Source organism: Dioscorea cayenensis, chromosome 17 (assembly GCF_009730915.1).
Source record: "Dioscorea cayenensis subsp. rotundata cultivar TDr96_F1 chromosome 17, TDr96_F1_v2_PseudoChromosome.rev07_lg8_w22 25.fasta, whole genome shotgun sequence".
Classification (NCBI taxonomy): Eukaryota; Viridiplantae; Streptophyta; class Magnoliopsida; order Dioscoreales; family Dioscoreaceae; genus Dioscorea; species Dioscorea cayenensis.
The window spans coordinates 21,551,204-21,571,568 of record NC_052487.1 but is presented as its reverse complement, the minus strand read 5'-3'; the positions used below and the strand labels follow the sequence as shown (position 1 = coordinate 21,571,568).

Sequence of the window (20,365 nt, the reverse complement as noted above, 5' to 3'; positions counted from 1 at the left end):
ACCTGGATCTAATGAGCTTTTGAGTTGGACTTTGTCAGAGATTTCATCTTGGTCATTCATATTGCTTTGAGATATGTACTCTCCATTTAATGATTTTGAATTTCAACAATTGTGGCCATGTTCTCGTGACCCAGCATCACATGGCTACAATTCAAAAAACCGGCCGGTCAAACCGGTTGGACCGGTTGAACCGTGAACCGGTTGACCAAAGGGTTTGTCGACCGGTCCGGTTATTAAATCCTTGATTCTAACCATTTAATCCTTTGGATATTTCAACTAACTTTATTATTATTGTTTTTGTTATTTTAGTATTTCCTCTATAGTCTCTATGATGTAAGGGTACGTTTGGTGGATATTATATGATATGGACGAATATGATATGAGGACTAGATAAGAGTAGGAAAGGATATAGACATGATAAGCTCATATCCTATCTTATGTTTGATGCGCACTAGATAAGCCATTAGATAGTATTTTGTTATCCTATTTTACGTTTGAAGTGGACTGGAAAATGATAATATATGATATGAATAGTATATGAATAGACAAACTTAACTTTTATAATATAGTTATATATACATTTTTTAAAATAGACTTTTCTTTAGATTTTTTTTTCAAAAAGTGGATGAACCACAATTCATTAAAGAAATTAAAAAATAACAAGAAAAATTAGGTAAGATCCGCCGAAGCGGGTGGCCTTAACCATGTGTGGTAACAGGCAAGCCCGAAGGCGTTCCCGTCCCTATTAGGGGAAATGTCAACTGTCTCTCCTTTCAACAAACACTGGATTTTTTCGTAAATGATTTATTTATCGGTAGATTTATTAGTTTATGTTAAATGTTTAAAAAATAAATAACCTATAAATAATGTCCACAAATATATTGATTGCAATATCATCAACTTGCAAAACTTATAGTTCATACCTATTTCCTTGGAGAAAATCATACGCAAAGTTAACAATATAGCAAAATAAATAGATCACATCAAAATTATTTAAAAAAAAAAATCATGCGGCTAGAAAACCTAAAATTAAAACAGTATCAAAAAAGAGATTTAGGTGAAAAATAACCTGTTCAAGCACGAGATCGACGGAGAAGCCTTCAACCACTCTGAATGCGAAAAACCCTATTTTAAATAGTTAAATTAGTGTCATATCTAGTTGTTGACAAGCTTTTTGTCTCAGGCATCGGGTTTAAAAGATAAAAAAGGATAAAATGAAACCCTAGATGGAGGAGAGAAACCAAATAATATGGTAAAAAAGTAAATTTAATTTTTTTATCATATCCTACCTGTTTCTATCCTGATTCCCCCAATAAGATTAATTATCATGTGGTCAGTAGTATAAAGTTGGCCAATAGTATAAGACTATCATATCATATTGACACGTCAAACAAAGAATAATAGCAGGATATGATAGTTTATCATATCCTATCGTCCTTATCCTGTCCACCAAATGGGCCTTAAGTATTCTAATAAAATAGTGAAATGGTTCCTTCAAAAAGAACTACCATGCATTGGGACTATTTGTGGGGTTGATGGTGGTGCAGCCAGATCAATTTTGCTCGGCCCAAGGATAAGATCTCAGCATGTGTAACCTTGGCTTGGGTGCAAATGCGGTCTTAGGGTTGGCACAATTTCACCCTGTGCCAACTAGAATTTGCTTAGGGTCGAGGGTGAGATATATCTCAGCATGTGCTGAGACAAACTCATCTCAGGAGTTAATGCAAGATGAGAGGTAAATGGGTTGGTTCCTAGGCTTGGTGTGCCAGGTTATAAGGTCATCACTCCCTCCATCGGAGGGTAATTTAGTTATTTTCTCATATTTTGGATTTAAAAATAAAAAACTTATAAAATAAGGATGCTTCAAGAGAAACTTAAGGGGCTATTTTTTTTGGTTTTTGACCTATTAGTTTCCAAGAATAAGTTATTGAGAATACTATATAAGGATAAACTTCTTCCAACCTATAATGTTTTTTACATACATAAAGATTTAAACTCAAAACTATTTACTTAAGCAATCCAAGACTTTACTAGTTGTATTAACCCTTACTCTTCTATTTAATATAATAAAAGTTTCTTAGGGAAGTATAAACAAAGATAAAAATATATAGAGAAAAGATAATCTATAAAATCAAGTTCCTGTTGTTCGTCTTAGTAGGCCTGAGATGTCAGATGACATCTTCCGTCTCCTAAGCTCCCTCTACTCGTCCCTGCTTTTTACTTGCTTTTCGCCTTCTTTGTTCCTCCTCACCTCTGGTGTGTGATGACTCTTTCCCTGTTACTATGTTTCTCCTTGTACTGTTGTCTTTTTCTTAATAAATGCATGGTTTATCCACATTTATCATAAATAAATAAATAAAATCAAGTTTTCATGGATTTAAAATAGTCCAATGTGAACTAGAGAAATAAAATGGCAGCCACTGAAAACTACACTAATGAGACTAGTATTCAATTTGGAAAGATGTGGTAATCGATATATGTAATTTTATTTTATTTTTTTGAAAAAAAATAAATAAACCACGTTCATTAAAAAAAACATGGAAGAATAACAAAAGAAATACAAAATAAAGGAGCGGGGAGAGATATTGCCCAAACGTCTGGTGGTTATCTTGTATGCGCCCTGCTCCTTTTGGTATTTCTTTCTTAATGAACGTGGTTTATCCACTTTTTCAAAAAAAAAAATATATATATATATATTGCCCAAACGAAGGAGAAAAATAACAAAAATTTCACTAGCAGTGGAATGACAATAGCAAAATAGTAAAACTAAAGACAAGAACTAAATAACAGAAAATCACACCCCTAAAAGAAGACGTCGTCCAGGTCGATCAATTGAACATGGAATTTTGATAGCATGCATTTTTGCTGAGATATACAATTTTTTTTAAAAAAAAAGACGTGGATAAACCACATTTCATTAAAAAAAAAAATACAACAACACAAGTAAAAAACAAAACAATCCACTAGACGTGGGAGCTGTGAAACAACAGACATAAAAAAGCATTAATAGAAAGGACTAGAACAAAAGAGCACACAAACATAAAGGAGAAAAAAGCACCCTAGGCATCTCCAGGTTAACCAGTATTAGGAGCAGCCCTGAAAGGAGTTCTCTGATGTTTAATTTTTTATACCAGTTTTGATAGCATGCATTTTTGTTGCAACCTCAGCGATGATTGGTCGCTCATAAGGAGAATCAATTGAGCATGAAAGACCCACCAGTGCCACAGAAACAAAACACTCTTCCTCCTTACTTGCATGGTTTTGTGGCAGCATTAGAGGATCTACTATGTTCAAGAATCCTTCACTAGAAATTTGCATCTCAACTAGTTTGCGGAGTGTCAGACCATTTTTAAACATGTCGTCAGCTGGCCTCTTCCCTGTTAACATCTCAAGGAGAAGAATTCCATAACTGTACACATCTCCAGAAGTGGTCGCTTGACCACCAACTCCATACTCTGCAAAATATATCCAAGTGTGAATAATAATGTAAAAGAAATGAAAAGAAATAATTGATAAACTGGATATCACCTGGAGGAACATATCCTATGGAGCCCCTGATAGCAATGGAGCTACGTGAAGAAGCTCGAGAGGAACCAGAGAGCACCTTTGCAAGACCGAAATCTGCAACATGAGCAATCATCTCATTGTCAAGGAGGATGTTGCCAGGCTTGATATCACAATGCACCATTGGTGGTTGACAACCTTCATGAAGGTACTCCAACGCATCAGCAATGTCTATGGCTATGCTCAATCTGTGAATGAAAGTTAAACTTTGACTCTTGTGCTGCTCTTCCTCTGTTTCTGGATGTAACCATGTCTCTAAACTTCCATTAGACATGAACTCGTAGACCAATGCTTTGAAATCATGGCCCCTGGAATCAATGCTGGAGCAGGAAATAAAGGCCTTGATAATGTTGCGATGCCGGACGGTTCGCAGCACCTTGCATTCCGAAGAGAAACTCCTGGATGCCCCCTGCTCTGCAAGGTTGAACACCTTGACAGCCACAGTAGTAGTATTGAGAGTCTCCAGAATTCCTTTATACACCGAACCATGTCTTCCCCTGCCAACAAGATTATCATCGCTGAAGCCACCAGTGGCCCTGAGTAAATCTCCATATGTAATTCTTGGGAAATGAGAGTTCATGGAGATTTCGGATGAAGCCCTCTTCCTGGACTGCCTTTTGTAAATAAGAAAAGCCAAGGATGAAAAAAGGATGAAGCAAGCAATTGGTGTACCAACTGTTAGCAAGAGCCGCCACCTTGTTCTCTTCTCAGATGTTTTGAGAGGGCATGCAGTCAAGTGAATTTGTGAAAGACCCCCACAAAGGCCAGGGATTCCCAGTGACTGAGATGGCAGAAGCATTTGAAAAGATGCCCTTCTTGGGTATCTCACCCTGAAGATTGTTGTAGGAGAGATCCAAGTATATTAAACCAGTCATGTCCTCCATGACTTTGGGTATGGACCCTGACAAGTTATTGTGTGAAAGAAGCAGCTCTTGGAGGCCTTTCATACTGCCAAAAGATTGAGGTATTGATCCTGATAACGAATTGTTTGAAAGATTAAGAATCTGAAGCCCTCTTATGTTGCTCAAGGATGGAGGAATGGTTCCTTGGATCATGTTATCATCAAGCTCGAGCACCTCTAAGCTCACACAGCCGCTGATGGTTGTTGGGATCTCACCGTAAAGCTTGTTGTGAGACAGAAGGAGGGTTCTTATGTTTCTCAATCTGCCAACCTCAATAGGAAGGGATCCAGTCAAGAAGTTGTCAGAAAGCATAATAAAATTGGATAGGTAGGAAAGGCTAAGTATCTCTACTGGTACACTGCCATTGAGTCTATTCATGGACAGCTGTAATTCATTCAGTCTCTGGATGCTCCCCAGTGATGAAGGGATTGGACCTTCCAAATCATTGCCATCTAGATGAGAGATGCCAATTGAGTAAGGTTTCCAAGGGAGGCTGGGATGTGGCCTATGATCTTATTGCTAGAAAGGCCCAAGAACTGTAGATTCTGGAGTTTTTCCAATGCCTTCTGGAATGGTTTCAGTGAGTTGGTTAAGGGTCATATCCAGTGTATAAAGATTAGCAAGGTTTTTGAATCCCTGAAGGTAGTGACCCAGATATATAGTTGCCTCCCATGTATATTTTTTGTATTTCATTGGAGAGGTTGGCAATGGAGCTTGGCAGTGCACCACCCATATTGTTATCATCAAGAGCCAAGATCTTTAAACTGCTGCAGTTGGTCAGAGAACCCATGAACCTCCAATCACTGACATCATTTGCCTCAAGCTGATTGATTTCTAGATTAATGTACCATATGTTTCCACCTCTTCCAATGTCAGGAGGAATTTGTCCAGTGAAATTATTTTGTGAAAGATCAACAATAGCAAGTCTTGAGGCATTGGAAAGTGACACCGGAATTGGTCCGGTGAAGCTGTTACCGCCAAACTTTAGGTTTTTCAAGATATGGTAGTGTTGTGCTTATACTTGGTGGAAGGCTCCCATGAAGCTGATTAATCCCAGCAGCAAAAAGTATGCAGCAATGAGAGATTGAACAAGGATGGAGGTATTGTTCCAGAAAGCATGTTTCCAGAGACATCGATTAACTTAAGTTTTGCAAGGTTTCCCAGCTCCTCTGGGATGTTGCCATGCAAACAATAGGACGTTGAACTACTCCCTACGCCACAATTTATTGAAAGAATTGTGAGAGAAGAAAGGTTTCCAAGAGAAGATGGAAGAACACTTACAAAGCTATTATTGTCAAGCACCAACTGATCAAGCTTTGATAGATATCCGAGCTCAACCGGAATCATCCCGGTGAGTTTATTTGCGCTTAAGTCGATGAATCTGAGCTCTGAGCAGTTGGCTAGACTGGCAGGAATGGAACCGTAGAGTGAATTGAAGCTCATGTTGAGTTGTTGCAGACGGTGCAAGTGGCCGATGTTTTGTGGGATGTCACCATTGAAACCATTCTCCATAAGTAGTAGTTTCCGCAGGAATGTTAGGTTGGCAACGGCAGGAGAGATGGCACCTGCCATACCCCTGGAAGCAAGATCCAGAGCAATAACCCTCCCAGGATGCTTGCGGCTACATGTGACTCCATACCACTTGCAGAAATGAATGGAGTTGTTCCATGCTTTTAGAACACCAGAAGGATCACTGGTTATTTGATCTCTGAATGCCAGCAATGCTGATCTTTCTGTATCGTTGCTTGATGCTGCAGTAACTGTATACTGTGATAACAATAAAGATTTAGCTAACACGAGAACAACCAAGCAAACAAGTGGCTCCATGAGAATCCTTTAACAAGTTCACGGTATGGTATTCTTGAGACCAGAAGCCATCTTTGTTATATATAAGCTAGGGTGTGTTGTGCTGTGTGTGAAAATCAGAAAATGCTGAATTGACACTTGTTTTATTTAATCGAAAGTAGTTTATTTTCAAGTAAAATCTAAAAAATTAGGAGATAGACATGAGGTACTAGTAGTGAGACACGAGCATGCATTCAGAGACTTGGTTGAATAAAACTATTAAAAAGTATGTGAGAAAGCCTTGACACTCAACAGGCTACAAAATAGAATCGGATGGCCTTAATAATGCATGCAAGACCGGGGTTTCTCTTGACTCCAGGTTTCAATGCCAACTCGCTTTGTCACATCGATTCCATTTTGATGTGATGCAAGAATTCGATTGAATACACATGAGAAACTTTCTGTTTTACACTAATTAATATTGATTTGATTTTTCTAGCTACAATGGGCCATATACATCCCAAGAGAGACCGTACTGTTAAGCCAGAGATCATTTTTGAATAAGACAAAGGGCCTCATCCCGAAATCAGGACTGAACACAAAAATAGAAGGCAACAATCACTGTTTGGTATAGTGGAATATTATGTGAATGATGAATGAGCGGACTAGTAATTTGTTAGTACAGTGCATATATTGTAGAATATTATATAAATACTTATAAATTCTATTTATTCATTGTTTACGGTCTCCTATGTGAGGATGTTGTTTTCCTTCTCTTAAGGGTTGCATGGCAAGGAGATTTATAACTCGGTTTGATTTCTAAAATATCTTCTAACCATGTACATGGTAAAACTTTAATTGTCCATGTACCGTCTGGTCAATTTAATAAATCCCTAAAGAGTCATTAAGCCACCGTAACAACTGGTGTATCACTGTATGTCCATTGACACCCCCTTGTGAGCGGCGTTTGTCACCTTTGTAAAAAAAAAAAGACAAGTAAAATGTAATGATTGCAAATGAACTAACCCCTTTAGTCCCACATCGGCTATTAGATGGACTCCTTGTGTGCATATAAGTGGTGGGCATCCTTCACTACTAGGCCGGTCTGTGGAGTTGTGGATCCCACCTTGTGTGTTGTGTGAGGGCCGGGTGAGGGGCTGACCAACGGAGGGTTCTGACCAGGCTGGCTGGCTGCGCGCTGGGGCCTGAGTGAAGTGTCGTTGAGTGAAGCGTACCTGTCCCATCTATGACCATAGGGTTGGGGCTACCCCACCCTATAGGCCGGTCTTTTGGTGACACGCTCTCCTCACCAGTTGTGTGTATAACAATGGTGCTTTCGTTGAGAGCAGGTGGTGTGGGACTGGGTGAGGGGCGACCGTGAGGAGGGTTCGACCCAGATGGGGGGCGACCAGGGAGGGTTCTGACCAGGGACAAACCTGAGTGAAGTGCCCTGAGTGAAGTGCCCTGAGTGAAGCGCTGCTGAGTGAAGTGTCATTGAGTTAAGCGTACCTGATCCGATGAGGACGTCGGGTCTGATTGGGGGAGCAATGTTGCAAACCTGGTTTAGTCCCACATCGCCTAATTGAGGGAGAGTCCATGTGCATATATGTGGGGGGCAACCCCACCCTATCAGACCGGTCTTTTGGTGACACGCTCTCCTCACCACTTGTGTGCATAACATAAAACATGAAGAATCCCTACCCAAATAAAGGATTTCCTCGATAGGGTATTTTGGTGGTGGTCTACTGTGGTAATTGAATTGGATGAATTGTTACCATAGTTTGTAGAACCATGGAGATTTATATATATATATAAAGGAGACAAATGTTGTTAAATTACAGACAAATGTGAAGGTACATCAATTACGGTAGCTTAACGACCTCTAAGGATAAATTTCTTCTACCATGAAATCTTAGAAAAAAACAAATATTATTCCTCTCACAAAAAGCCCACACCTGGACCAACAAACAGTACTGATAAATAATACTTGGCACTAGTATACATTACGTGAACAATATACTATGAATATAAAGTTTTGAATCCTCATCCCTTTGTATACTTTGTAGTAAATTACCAACGTATTACTAGTAATCTCTCCCATTGAAATTTTTTTTTTTTGCTGATTTTTTTATTTTCTACTTACTATTATCTTGCTTATGGTGTGTACACTACACAACATAGATCAACTGTCTCCAGCACAAGTCTTCTCGGAACCTAATGTGAAAATGTTACCATTAGTGAGTCATTTTCACGGGTCAGCTTCAGTCTTATTCCCATCATTGTTCCATTCTCATTCTCATCACGTCCTGAATTGTTGAAAGCGTGTGAGAAACGCTGGGACTGCTTGATTAGCTGCAGAGGTCTGATGTGTTTCTAGTCTAGTGATTCAGTATATCTGTCACTAAGTAAACGATGGACGTCTAGCGCATTTTGTAGGAGTGAAGTTTGCCAGTTTGTGGGGGAGGAATTTTTTAAATGGGAATTAATTAGTTCCATCTTTCCTGAGGAGTCTTGAACATGACTTGTAGGATATGATCATCTAGTTGAACACACTTGTTTTTTTCTTATTTAAATGGTAGAGCACACAAGTTTTTTTTTTAAAATACATGAACCATCAATTTATTGAAAGTAAATAGCAAGTATAGCAAGAAATAAAACCGGCGACATGAGGCTAGCTACTAGGTAAGGAGTCAATCACCATGGGTAATGTACTCCTCAAAACAAAACCACAAGAAAAAAGAATGAAAAGAGGAAAGGGAAACACAGCTGAGAAGACAACGTTCTCAGGCTGTCAAAAACAACAAAATACTCTTGACGTGATTACTAAGAGAACACACAAGTTTAAAAAAAATATTCAAAAATACAAAGATTATCTCTCCACATGCCCTGGAGTACATGTGAGATATTTTTTATAAAAAACACCATTGAGTCAATCATTGGATAGCCCAATGGTATGACACCAAAATATAAAAAGAGAGGTCATGAGTTTAAATCCCTCCCCCGACAGTATTGTTCTCCGTACTGTTCATCCGGAATTCTTATATTATTCTTGTATAGTACACTATACATTCAGACTCCAGTATTGTTTATATTCATAAAAAAAGATGTTTGTCGCTTATTATTTAAAAAAAAAAAATCACCATTGATTCAATTTTTATTTAACAAATACCACCACAATTAAAAAACATGCGCACAAAAAGATAATTAAACATTCAATTCAAGCGTATATTTTGCTTGCGAGTCTTTCAAAAAGTTGAATTTTTCTGTTTGAATAGGGAAAAAAAAAATTCGTTCTTTACCCCTCCCTACTGCTACTTAAATAATCTCTATTCTTTGGCTAATAAATTAACATGAAGTTTAGGGCTTATGCTCAATTTCGTACTTTATGTGCATAAGCCCTAATAAATTCATGATAATCATTTTAATTTTTTTGTAAATTTTTTTTGACTGTTTAGTTTGATCGTAAGTGGCCAACCAGTCCCACGAAGCCCCTGCTGCCCAACAAGTAAAGTTTGAGGAGCACTCTTCATCTCTTTGCCGCAGTTTAGTTTTCCGGGAGCACCGAGTGGCTTTCACCAATGGAGTTTCTCTCAGTGACGGGATCTGATCAAGACACGGGCTAGTTGTTCGGGAGATGACTGATTGGCCGCTGGGGGGCCGACCTTCGCCACAGTGGGGCTGTTGTATCTCCCTTGTTCTTTCCACCCGTGATGGTGGTTGTTATTTTTTTACTTTGAGTAATGAAAGTGGTTTATCTATCTTCTCAAAATAAAAAATAAAAAAAAATATTTTAAAAATAACTTTTTATTGCATGTACACTCTTGATGTTCAATCTATATCTAAACAAAATGTATGATATATTTTATGGTGTAAGTTGATTAGTAAAATAAAAGATTCAAGAGAAATGATAATATTTTTAAAAAATAAAAATATTTTGTTATTTTTTTATTACTTTTATTCATGTATACATTCAACGTGCTACTTGTATAAAGAGCTTTAAGAATTTCTTTACCAGTCCATTTTGCTGGATTATCTGGCTTAAAAGGAACAATCACATTTTTAATTGCACTTTCTTATTACACTTATCATCTATCTATAAAGTTAATCATTTACTAATTGGGTGGATTAACGCACTTTTTATAGTCAAAAAACTCAAACATAAGAAGTACTGCTAATGGTCAAAAGAAACTTCAATTCTGCAAGACCCTTAGTCAACATTTCAGAAGGACCTTCTCATGGTGCTGGTCTAGATTCTAGCAGCCCCTAGAGTGGGCCATGAGTTATTGATGCTTGAGAGACTACTTAACAATTTATGTGTGTGTTTTTTTTTTTGGCCTATTTTATTTTTATTCTGGTTGAGTGTTTATTATCTAGTAGTTTGTTTTTCTGTTAAGCTTACCTGACATGTAGCATTTGGTAATTGCTTATTATCTAATTGTCTATTTCTTTTCTTTTTAAAACAATTCTATATATATATACAAAAACTATGATCACTAAAATAGTTTTGTACTTATTCTCTCTTTCTTTTGGTTATGCACTCTTGTTTTGGTATTTTCGGTTGCTCGACTTTTGAAACTGGTTAAAACAAGTTTAAAAGGTAATGGGCATCAATTCAGCAACCTAGTTGGCGTGGTATAATAAAGGTTTAATCACCAAAATATTTGGAGGAGCAAGTGTATGGCAAACTCCATAGTCCAACTCATTAATTGGGAGAAATAACACTAGGATTACATGCTTCAATTGGGCTATAGGCCCATTAGTATCAAATTCAACAGAACTTGGACTCCATTAATTAAAGAGGGTCCTGTAATCAACACAAGCGGTCGTGTTAGGCCCAGTGGAAGCTACTGAACAATTGGGCTTACTTTTGAAGCAGGAGTTGGGCCAAAACCAGCCCAGACAGATGGCATGATGTCAACTACTGCATGAAATTAGCACTCTCCACGTAGCCAGTGAGGGGTTGCTAGTTGCTACCTTATGATTTCAATTCGTCCAATTAGGAGTTAGAATCACCCACCATCTGTATTCCAAGATTCGTGCTGAGTTCATGATGAATTCATGATGGATATTATTTCATCTCCTGTGCGTGTGGTGGAAAATTAATTGATCAAGTCTGATGAGAGAGAGTGAGAGATCAAAAGAGAGAGAAAAAATGGCCGACAGGGGGGGTTGGCATCATGGAGTAATGGAATGGCACTTTAAAAAAAGGAGCTAGGCTGTCTGGTCCATGTACAGTCCACTCAACTAATAAGGTTCTCAATTGAATGACAGTTACTGGCTTTTAATTTCTTCTCCATATTGCATGCTCAAAACCTCCACTTGTTTTAGTTCATACTTGGTTTTTCATGACCTTACTTATAATTAACTATTTTCGATCCCGGCTTTTACTTGATTCATAATAAGAGGGGGAAGCCGAAAGAGTACTGGAGTTGTAGACGGGTCAGCGATCAGGTGGAATTAATGGCTCAGATGTTGCTGCATGGGACCTTGCAAGCCACCATCTTCGAGGCTCACTCGCTCATCAAACCCGGCAGAACAAGTGGCTCTGCTCCCAGGTTTTTCCATCAGGTAATGTTTTTTTTTAAAAAAATAAAAAAATAAATCACATGCATTAATCTTTTCATATTATTATTATCAGATTTTTTTTAAAAAAAATATATTATTATTAAATTAAATAATTATTAAAATAATATTTTCTTTAAAAAAAATATTATATATATAAATTTAGTTGAGGACACCAATTCATTCCTCTCATCCTTTATTTCACTAGTCTATTTTGCAAATTAATTATTAAAAAAATTGATTATGCAACGGTATTTATGGGTAAATAAATAAATGTGCAAAGATGGAAGAAAGTGGGTTCAAATTCAGTCTCAGTAAAAATGTCTCTTCTGAGTAAATATAAAAAAATAGTTTGTATTTATGGTTTATCTATTTTATAAAATTATATATATATATATATATATATAAAACCACGACCATATATATATTTGTATTCCAAGATTCGCGCGCTATAACTCCATGATGAATTCATGATGGGTTATTGCGTTACATATATAGTGTCGTGGAAGAATAATTGAGAAGAGTGGTGTGCGTGTGTGTGAATTGTGGCTTGCTTTCCTACTCCACTCCTTCTCCCGCTTCTGGATCAATCCTGTCCAGTCCCTATTCCACTCATGACTCAACCAAGGTTCTCAACTGAATAGTGGCCTTCCTTGTCTATGCTGTCACTTAATTCCACTAGTTAGTTAATTAGTTCACACTTGAGCCCACTAACCCGGCCTCTTCGATTCCATAGTCTTTATATTCAGTCATTGGTTTTCTGTTTTCTTCCAACCTAGGTTCTTTGCTTTTACTATATATACGTACTTGACCTACATATATATATATATATATATATTTTAGTATTCGGTACATATATAGGACAAGAAGGCAAATAAGCCCAAAAGAATAGAGCGGTACGTAGACAGGTTAGGGATCAGCTGGGATGGCTCAGATCTTGCTGCATGGGAACTTGCACGTCACCATCTTTGAGGCTCACTTGATCACCAAAGCCGGCGGAGCTTCTGGTTCCACTGCCGGGTTTCTTGAGCAGGTTTTTCCTAATAAAATTATTATTAGCTGTGATTTTTAAAATAATATTATCAAATTATTATTTTTTTTCACTAGATAAATCACGTAAATTAAGGAAAAAGAAAAGTACAGTTAGGGGTCAGATAACGAAGCAAACAAACATAAAAGAACAAAAATAACAATAGCTGGGTGAAATTTTGGAGCTAGCTAGACAGAAAAACAAATAAGTCTAACAAACATAAGCACATCCTAGAGTAAGTAAGACTCCCTCTTCTATGTGTAAAGTATTCATTTCGAAGAGAATATGAGGCCAAATCTAAAAGGCCACACAAAATAAGGGTAAATGTGTGTGAAATATTGATTTCACGATTATGTATATATCTGACTTCTTTTAGATAAAGGGTGCTTGTCACTTATTTATCAAAAATTAAATAAAAAATAATCCCAGACTCTCCTTGGAAAGGCTCCGGCAAAGCCAATAATGATTTGCTACTTAAGGAGTCTAGAGTAGGAGTTTGGTAGCTAGAGAGTCTCCCTCTCTCGTTTGGACCCTTTTCTTTTCTTTTCTTTTCTTTGTTTGTGTTATGTGTGGTGTTGTAGTTGGTTCTCCCATTTCTTATGGGCTTGTTATCTTATTTTGTTGTTGGAGCTGGTTTGTTTGCCGCTCTCTTTTTTAATGGATGTAGTTTATCATTTTTATAAAAAAAAAACGAATAATGATCAATATTATTCCTCTCCAACTCATCTCATCTGCCACCTCATTATCTCCTCTAGTTTAATGAATGACCCTCAGTCCATTTTTTTTTGCCCGTATGTATTAATTAGTGGCTCTACAATTTTGGGTTATTTTTTTTTATAATTTATAATACATCCTTTTTATTTTTATTTTTAAATTTCATTCTCCATTGTTTATAATTTTTTTTTTAAATTTTACCCCATTCTTATTAAACTTATGTTATTTCAATAGTTGTTTTTCAGTTTCACCTCTTCACTTCTTTTGTATTTTCTTATCTATAATTTTTTTTTCTTATCTCTACTGTTGATTGCTGCTGTTTAAATAAATTAATAGTTTATTTATTTTCTTTTAAAAGTTACATATTTACAACTTAAATCTAATATAAAAAAATTACTATGGTAATAATTAAGCAATAAGACATTTGACTGTCATGCAGGGGGTTGAGAGTTTAATTTTCTCTTATTACATATTTGAGGTTTAAAAATAAAAAAAAATAAAAAAAAGTATGCAGAGTGACTTACCCATATTTAAAAAATATATATATAATATAAAAAATAATAATTTTTGTTTCTATAACAAATATCAAACATTTTTTTAAAACCATTTTACAATCAACTAAAATTTTAATCTAACTATGAAATTCAAAAGAATAAAACATATATATATATATATCTATATATATATATATATCTATAGTATTAATTATTGCGAACCACGAAATGGTTGCAGTGCAGCAAACTATTATATATAATATATATGTCACATCAACGAGTGAGATGCACAAGATTTTAATCTAATCAATCACAACAGTTAAAACTTATTTCTATTACACCAACAGTGCAAAAATAATAAACAAAACACCAACCTAATTATTTATTCCGAGACTAAGTACACTCTGTTAGCAATTGTTCATGTTACTGTTATTGTGCCAATTCTCTCTATCTCTCATGTACTTTTTCTCACATACTTTTTAACATCTGGGGACATTAAGTCATATATGTATATATATATGCACTTTTAGTATTGCATTTTAACTAATTTCTCTCTTCTTGTGGTGTGTTCTGTAGCTTCCCAGTCTGCTTTTGTGTTCGGTGCGGCATGGGTGGGTTCAGATCGGTTTTCTTTTAATCGAGTAGTTTATCCACCTTTTCAAAAACTAATTTCTCAATATTGAACTAACCTAATGGATAAGACATTTTTTCGTCTGTGTTCAAATCTCATCCAACACAGGCTCAAAATTTTGTAGTATTATAGTAATGCTATTCATGCACTATTCACAAGGATCCAGTACCCCAAGTATGACTGAGAAAACTTGATACTGTAAAGGCGATTTGTCAAGATTTAATCAACAAACTTAAAATTTGGTGCCATGATGTTTTACTTCAATTTCTGCCTTTCTGGTCATAATGTTTATGTACTTTTTGTTCTTCATTGTTTGATTCTTTTCTTCACTTTCTATGTAAATCCTATTTATGCAGCTTGTTGAAGGAATTGAGAATGCTATTGGCATTGCCGAGGAGCCTAGTAAAGTTTATGCAACTATCGATCTCGATAAGGCAAGAGTTGGTCACACTAGACGGATTTCAAATGAACCAGAAAATCCACGTTGGCATGAAGCTTTCCAAATCTACTGCGCTCATTCTGCAGCCAATGTCATCTTCACTGTGAAGTGTGACATGGTTGTAGATGCATCACTGTTTGGACGTGCTCATCTGCCTGTGGAACAGATCATTAATGGCACGGAAGTGGAAAGATGGCTTGAGATCTGTGATCAAAAACACAATCCAATTGGCAGTTCAAAGATTCATGTGAAAGTGCAGTACTTTGATGTTTCAAAAGACAGAAGTTGGAGTAGAGGAATTCAAAGTTCTAAATTCCCTGGTGTTCCTTATACATTTTTCCAACAGAGGCAGGGTTGCAAGGTTTCTTTGTATCAAGATGTGCATGTCTCTGACAACTTCATCCCCAAAATACCCCTTGCTGATGGCAAATATTATGAGCCACATAGATGTTGGGAGGATATTTTTGATGCCATCACTAATGCGCAGCATTTGATCTATATTGCTGGATGGTCTGTCTATACAGAGATCACATTGATAAGGGACTCTAGAAGGCCAAGACCCGGAGGAGATGCCACACTTGGTGAGTTACTTAAGAAGAAGGCTACTGAAGGTGTTAGAGTCCTTATGCTTGTTTGGAATGATAAAACTTCTGGAGGTTTGTTTGGTAAAGAGGGTCACATGGAAACTCATGATGAAGATACTGCAGATTATTTCCGAGGCACAGATGTTCACTGTGTTCTGTGTGAAAGAAATGCTGATGGAGGAGACATTGTTGAGAATCTGGAGAAATCCTTCATATTCACTCATCATCAAAAGATTGTTGTGGTAGATCAAGAGATGCCTAAGAAGACTTCTCTGCGGAGGAGAATTGTGAGTTTTGTTGGGGGTATTGACCTCTGTGATGGAAGATATGATACACAGTTTCATTCTCTGTTCAGAACTTTGGATACAGCTCATCATGATGATTTCCACCAGATTAACTTTGCTGGTGCATCTATCAAAAAAGGTGGACCAAGAGAGCCATGGCATGACATTCATTCAAGACTTGAAGGTCCAGTTGCATGGGATGTTTTGTTCAACTTTGAACAGAGATGGAGGAAACAGGGTGGTGGTGAGGATCTGCTTGTTCACATCAGGGATCTGGAGAACATCATCATTCCTCCTTCTCCTGTTTTGTTTCCAGAAGATAGGGAAACATGGAATGTTCAGCTATTTAGATCAATTGATGCAGGTGCTGCCTATGGTTTTCCTGAGACACCAGAAGGTGCAGCTAGAGCAGGGTTGATAAGCGGAAAAGACCAGATCATAGACCGGAGCATTCAAGATGCTTATATCAATGCCATTCGCCGGGCGAAAAATTTTATTTACATTGAAAACCAGTACTTCCTTGGTAGCTCCTTTGGGTGGAAAGCAGATGGCATTGAGCCGGAAGAGATTGGAGCATTGCATTTGATTCCTAAGGAGCTATCTTTGAAGATTGTCAGCAAGATTGAAGCTGGTGAACGTTTTACTGTTTATGTTGTTATTCCAATGTGGCCAGAGGGAGAACCTGAGGGTGGTTCAGTTCAGGCAATTCTGGATTGGCAGCGAAGGACAATGGAGATGATGTATACTGATATTGTTGAAGCTCTGAAAGCGAAGAACATCACGGCGAATCCTAAAGATTATTTGAGCTTCTTTTGCTTAGGAAATCGGGAAGTAAAGAAGAATGGAGAGTACACACCTGAGGAGCAACCCGAGCCTGATACAGATTATAGCAGGGCTCAGCAGGCCAGAAGGTTTATGATCTATGTCCACGCAAAGCTGATGATTGGTAATGTTTTCTTCAACTTATACATAAACAAAAAATCTATTGATAATTTTATCATGCTGAATAGCAATTTCATGCATAGATAATCAATTTTTTTTAAGTCAACTCTCTGATCTGTGTCCATTAGCTTTCTATTTGCACATTGATTCAGGCTTTTAGGAATGCAGCAGTTGTCTGCAGAGAGTCAGTGTCAGTAGATGATGTACATTTCTCTCATCCATTCCACTAACTAAATCACTGGTCCTTGGTCTTGTTTTTGTATGCCTGAGCTGATATATTGATTCACAACAAAAATTTAACTGTCTCTTCTACTTACAGTTGATGATGAGTACATAATCATTGGCTCAGCTAACATCAATCAGAGGTCAATGGATGGAGCCAGGGACTCAGAGATTGCCATGGGTGCATACCAGCCTTACCATCTATCAACCAAGCAGCCTGCCAGGGGACATATCCATGGTTTCCGGATGGCTTTGTGGTATGAACACCTGGGGATGCTGGATGAAGTTTTCCTCCAGCCAGAGAGCCTGGATTGTGTGCACAAGGTGAATGCCACCGCGCAAAAGTATTGGGATATTTACACTAGTGATACACTAGAACATGACCTCCCGGGCCATCTGCTAAGTTACCCAGTTGCAGTTACTAATGAAGGTGCCATCACAGAGTTGCCTGGTATGGAGTGCTTCCCAGACACTAAGGGCCGTGTTCTTGGGACCCAGAGTGACTACCTTCCCGCCATCCTCACAACATAACTGCAATTTCTTTCCATTCATCAGAGCATATGCTAGATAGCAGCATGGTTTGGGAATAAATTGCATGCTGTATTTGGCGATCTAGTTTAATCTGAGTGACTTTTTAAGGTCTTGATGTCGCATTTTCCCATTGATGTTACTGTTTATTGTGGGATCAGTGGTTATTCCATTCTTCAATGCAAGCAATGCCAAGTGATCAGTCTCGTTCACTATAAACGCAACAATGGATGAGAATTTAACAGAACTTCATTGCTAGTAAATCATAGAGATATCGACAACATTACTTATGCAACACAAACACTATATAAGTACGAGAATTTAACAGACTATACCTCGCTCCACATCCTTAGACACCGCTGTTGACTTGAAGCCTTGGCATGACATTCTTTACCTTCGATGTCTCACTGATGAAGGCATCCACAACTTTGAAGTAGGCAACCCTCCATTGCTTTCTAATAGATATTACTGCAAACAATCCCAAGAGACCAACAAAGAATCCTGCAAGAACACTCACAATGAACCACTTATCCTCCAATACATCATCACCATCATAATCATCACTACCATCAGGCATACTATTATTATTACCATCAGTCTGCTGACACTGCAAGGCCAGTGGAAAGCCACAGAGATCACCATTTCCACTAAATGAAGATGAATCAAAGGTTGAGAATTGACCTGCCTTAGGGATCTTTCCAGAGAAGTTGTTGTTAGACAAGTTAAGATGGCTCAAAAAACTCATGCCTGTCATAGTTGATGGAATGACACCTGAGAAACCGTTATTTGATAAGTCTAGAGAAATCAAGTTTCTCATAGCACTGATGTCTTCTGGTATGTCACCTGTCAAGTGGTTGTGGGAAAGGTCTAAGACAAGCAGACCTGCAAGTTTGGTCAATGTCTGAGGCAATGGTCCTGATAGCTTGTTTCTTGACAGATCAATGCTAGTTAAGAGTGAAAGAGTCTTGGTAAAGACAAGTTCATTGTTGTTCAAATTCACAGTTAATTGCTCTTCATAGTAACTTGCTCGATAGAATCCGAAGAGCAAGTACTTGTTCACCATTTGAGTTCTAGACATACCTTTGAAGTCTCCAAAACTCAGAGGAATATGGCCTTCTAAGTTATTATCTGCAAGATCAACAACCTGCAAGGAGCTCAAGTTTGAAAGCTGAGGCGGTATCTGGCCGGCGAACATGTTTGATCTCAGCCTTAGTACTATGAGTGCCGGAATCTTTGATGTGAGCCAAATTGGGATGGAACCATCTAGAAAGTTGTCTCCGAGATCCAGCATTTCCAAATAGGAGCAGTTTTGCAAGGATGATGGCATGGCTCCTGACAGCATGTTGTTGCTGAGGTGCAATGACTGGAGCCTTTGCAAACTACCTATAGATGGAGGAATAGTCCCAGACAGAGAGTTGGTTTTGAGGTCAAGAGCCATCAAATAAGTAAGGTTGTGCAGGTTCCCAGGGATGACACCATCTAAATTGTTCCTTGACAAATCAAGTACATGAAGTCCCAGCATGTTACCGATCGATGTCGGGATTTCACCAGACAAGTTGTTACCAGAGAGGGATAGATAAATCAGATAAGGCTGCATCAGGCCAATATCAGGAGAGATATGACCAGAGAATTGGTTATCAGAAAGGTCTAGTATTTCAACAACATTAGATAGATTAGGCAATGAACCACTCAAGAGGTTGATTTCATATCAAGCTGTGAATAAGGTGTGATGCTTATAAGGTTTGGTAGCTGGCCTTTGATCTGATTGAAAGATAAATTGAGCAAGTAGAGATTGGATGACAAGTCCCAGAACCATGAGGGTATGCTGTCAGAAATACTAGCATTTGAGATGTCCAACTGTTGAAGTCTGGTCTGGTTTTGTAGCCAAGCAGGGAACTGAGGGCCAACTTCAGAAGAACCAAGTCTTAGTTCTTGAACTTGAAACGGAGGCACCCAGCTTGAGCTTAGATTGATCACCAGAGAGTTGGAGAAGATGGAGAAGTATTCAAGGCCAGATAATTTTGAAAAATGAGCTTCAGAGACTATTCCTGTCAACTGGTTTGAAGAGACATCAAAATGCTTCAACTTAGAGAGCTGTCCAATGGTTGGTGGAAGAGTTCCGTTCAAGTTATTTTCAGCAAGTGCCAAAGCAAAAAGGAGTGATAAATTCCCAATGGATGGAGGAATTGGACCTTGAATGGAGTTGCCGTTCAGAAAAAGAGCTTGGAGGTTTCTAATCTCACCCAGCCATTCAGGTAAAACTCCGGTGAGTTGGTTATAATCCAACTCCAGTGAAGATAAACTAGGCAAAGGGTACTGAGAACTACAAGCACCAGACTCCAGGAATTGAGGGAGTTCAAGTGTCAAATTATTTCCAGTTAGAGACAGTATCTTCAAGTTGCAGAGCTTACCAATGGAGCTCGGAATACCCCCTTCCAAGTTGTTGTAGGCAATATTAAGCCAAACAAGGGAAGTGAAATCACCAACTGAAACTGGTAAATTTCCAGAAACCTGATTACCAATCAAGTTAAGGTACTCAATCCTTCTCCAACCTCCACTCAGCAGCATGGAACAATCAGCTGTGAGATTCACGTTCATTGAGAGATCTAAATACCTCAAATTATGAAGGTTAGATAACTCAACTGGGATAAATCCATGCAAGCCAGCACCCCCAACATCCATAT

At 37.8% G+C, this 20,365-nt stretch overlaps 3 protein-coding genes and 1 non-coding gene across 6 annotated transcripts; 1 reads left to right on the top strand and 3 right to left on the bottom strand.

Annotated features, from left to right (window-relative positions):
- Positions 1–662: 662 nt before the first annotated feature.
- Positions 663–784, bottom strand: LOC120281538. Its single transcript, XR_005542676.1, has one exon. It is a non-coding gene; the product is annotated as a U6atac minor spliceosomal RNA (small nuclear RNA).
- A 2,238-nt stretch (positions 785–3,022) lies between these two features.
- LOC120281282 (probable LRR receptor-like serine/threonine-protein kinase At3g47570) lies at positions 3,023–7,495 on the bottom strand. The gene is made up of 6 exons (XM_039288144.1): positions 7,487–7,495; positions 5,557–6,233; positions 5,133–5,434; positions 4,465–4,918; positions 3,529–4,394; positions 3,023–3,455 (listed from the first exon to the last, which is right to left on the bottom strand). Exons 1-6 carry the CDS (start codon positions 7,493–7,495, stop codon positions 3,118–3,120), a joined length of 2,646 nt encoding a protein of 881 aa, XP_039144078.1. The 3' UTR covers positions 3,023–3,117.
- Positions 7,496–11,548: 4,053 nt separating this feature from the next.
- LOC120280054 (phospholipase D alpha 1-like) lies at positions 11,549–17,900 on the top strand. Of its 3 annotated transcripts, XM_039286758.1 has the most exons (4): positions 11,804–11,819; positions 12,657–12,846; positions 15,039–16,935; positions 17,251–17,900. In XM_039286758.1, the coding sequence occupies exons 2-4, from the start codon at positions 12,739–12,741 to the stop codon at positions 17,682–17,684; spliced, it is 2,439 nt and encodes an 812-aa protein (XP_039142692.1). In that variant the 5' UTR covers positions 11,804–11,819; positions 12,657–12,738; the 3' UTR covers positions 17,685–17,900. The 3 variants fall into 3 exon arrangements, with proteins under 3 accessions (XP_039142693.1, XP_039142692.1, XP_039142691.1); XM_039286759.1 differs by lacking the exon at positions 12,657–12,846 and having other exon boundaries at positions 11,549–11,819; XM_039286757.1 differs by lacking the exon at positions 11,804–11,819 and having other exon boundaries at positions 12,271–12,846.
- LOC120280055 (receptor-like protein 42) lies at positions 17,801–19,374 on the bottom strand. The gene is made up of 3 exons (XM_039286760.1): positions 18,273–19,374; positions 18,017–18,182; positions 17,801–17,893 (listed from the first exon to the last, which is right to left on the bottom strand). The coding sequence occupies exons 1-2, from the start codon at positions 19,276–19,278 to the stop codon at positions 18,031–18,033; spliced, it is 1,158 nt and encodes a 385-aa protein (XP_039142694.1). The 5' UTR covers positions 19,279–19,374; the 3' UTR covers positions 17,801–17,893; positions 18,017–18,030.
- Positions 19,375–20,365: the final 991 nt, after the last annotated feature.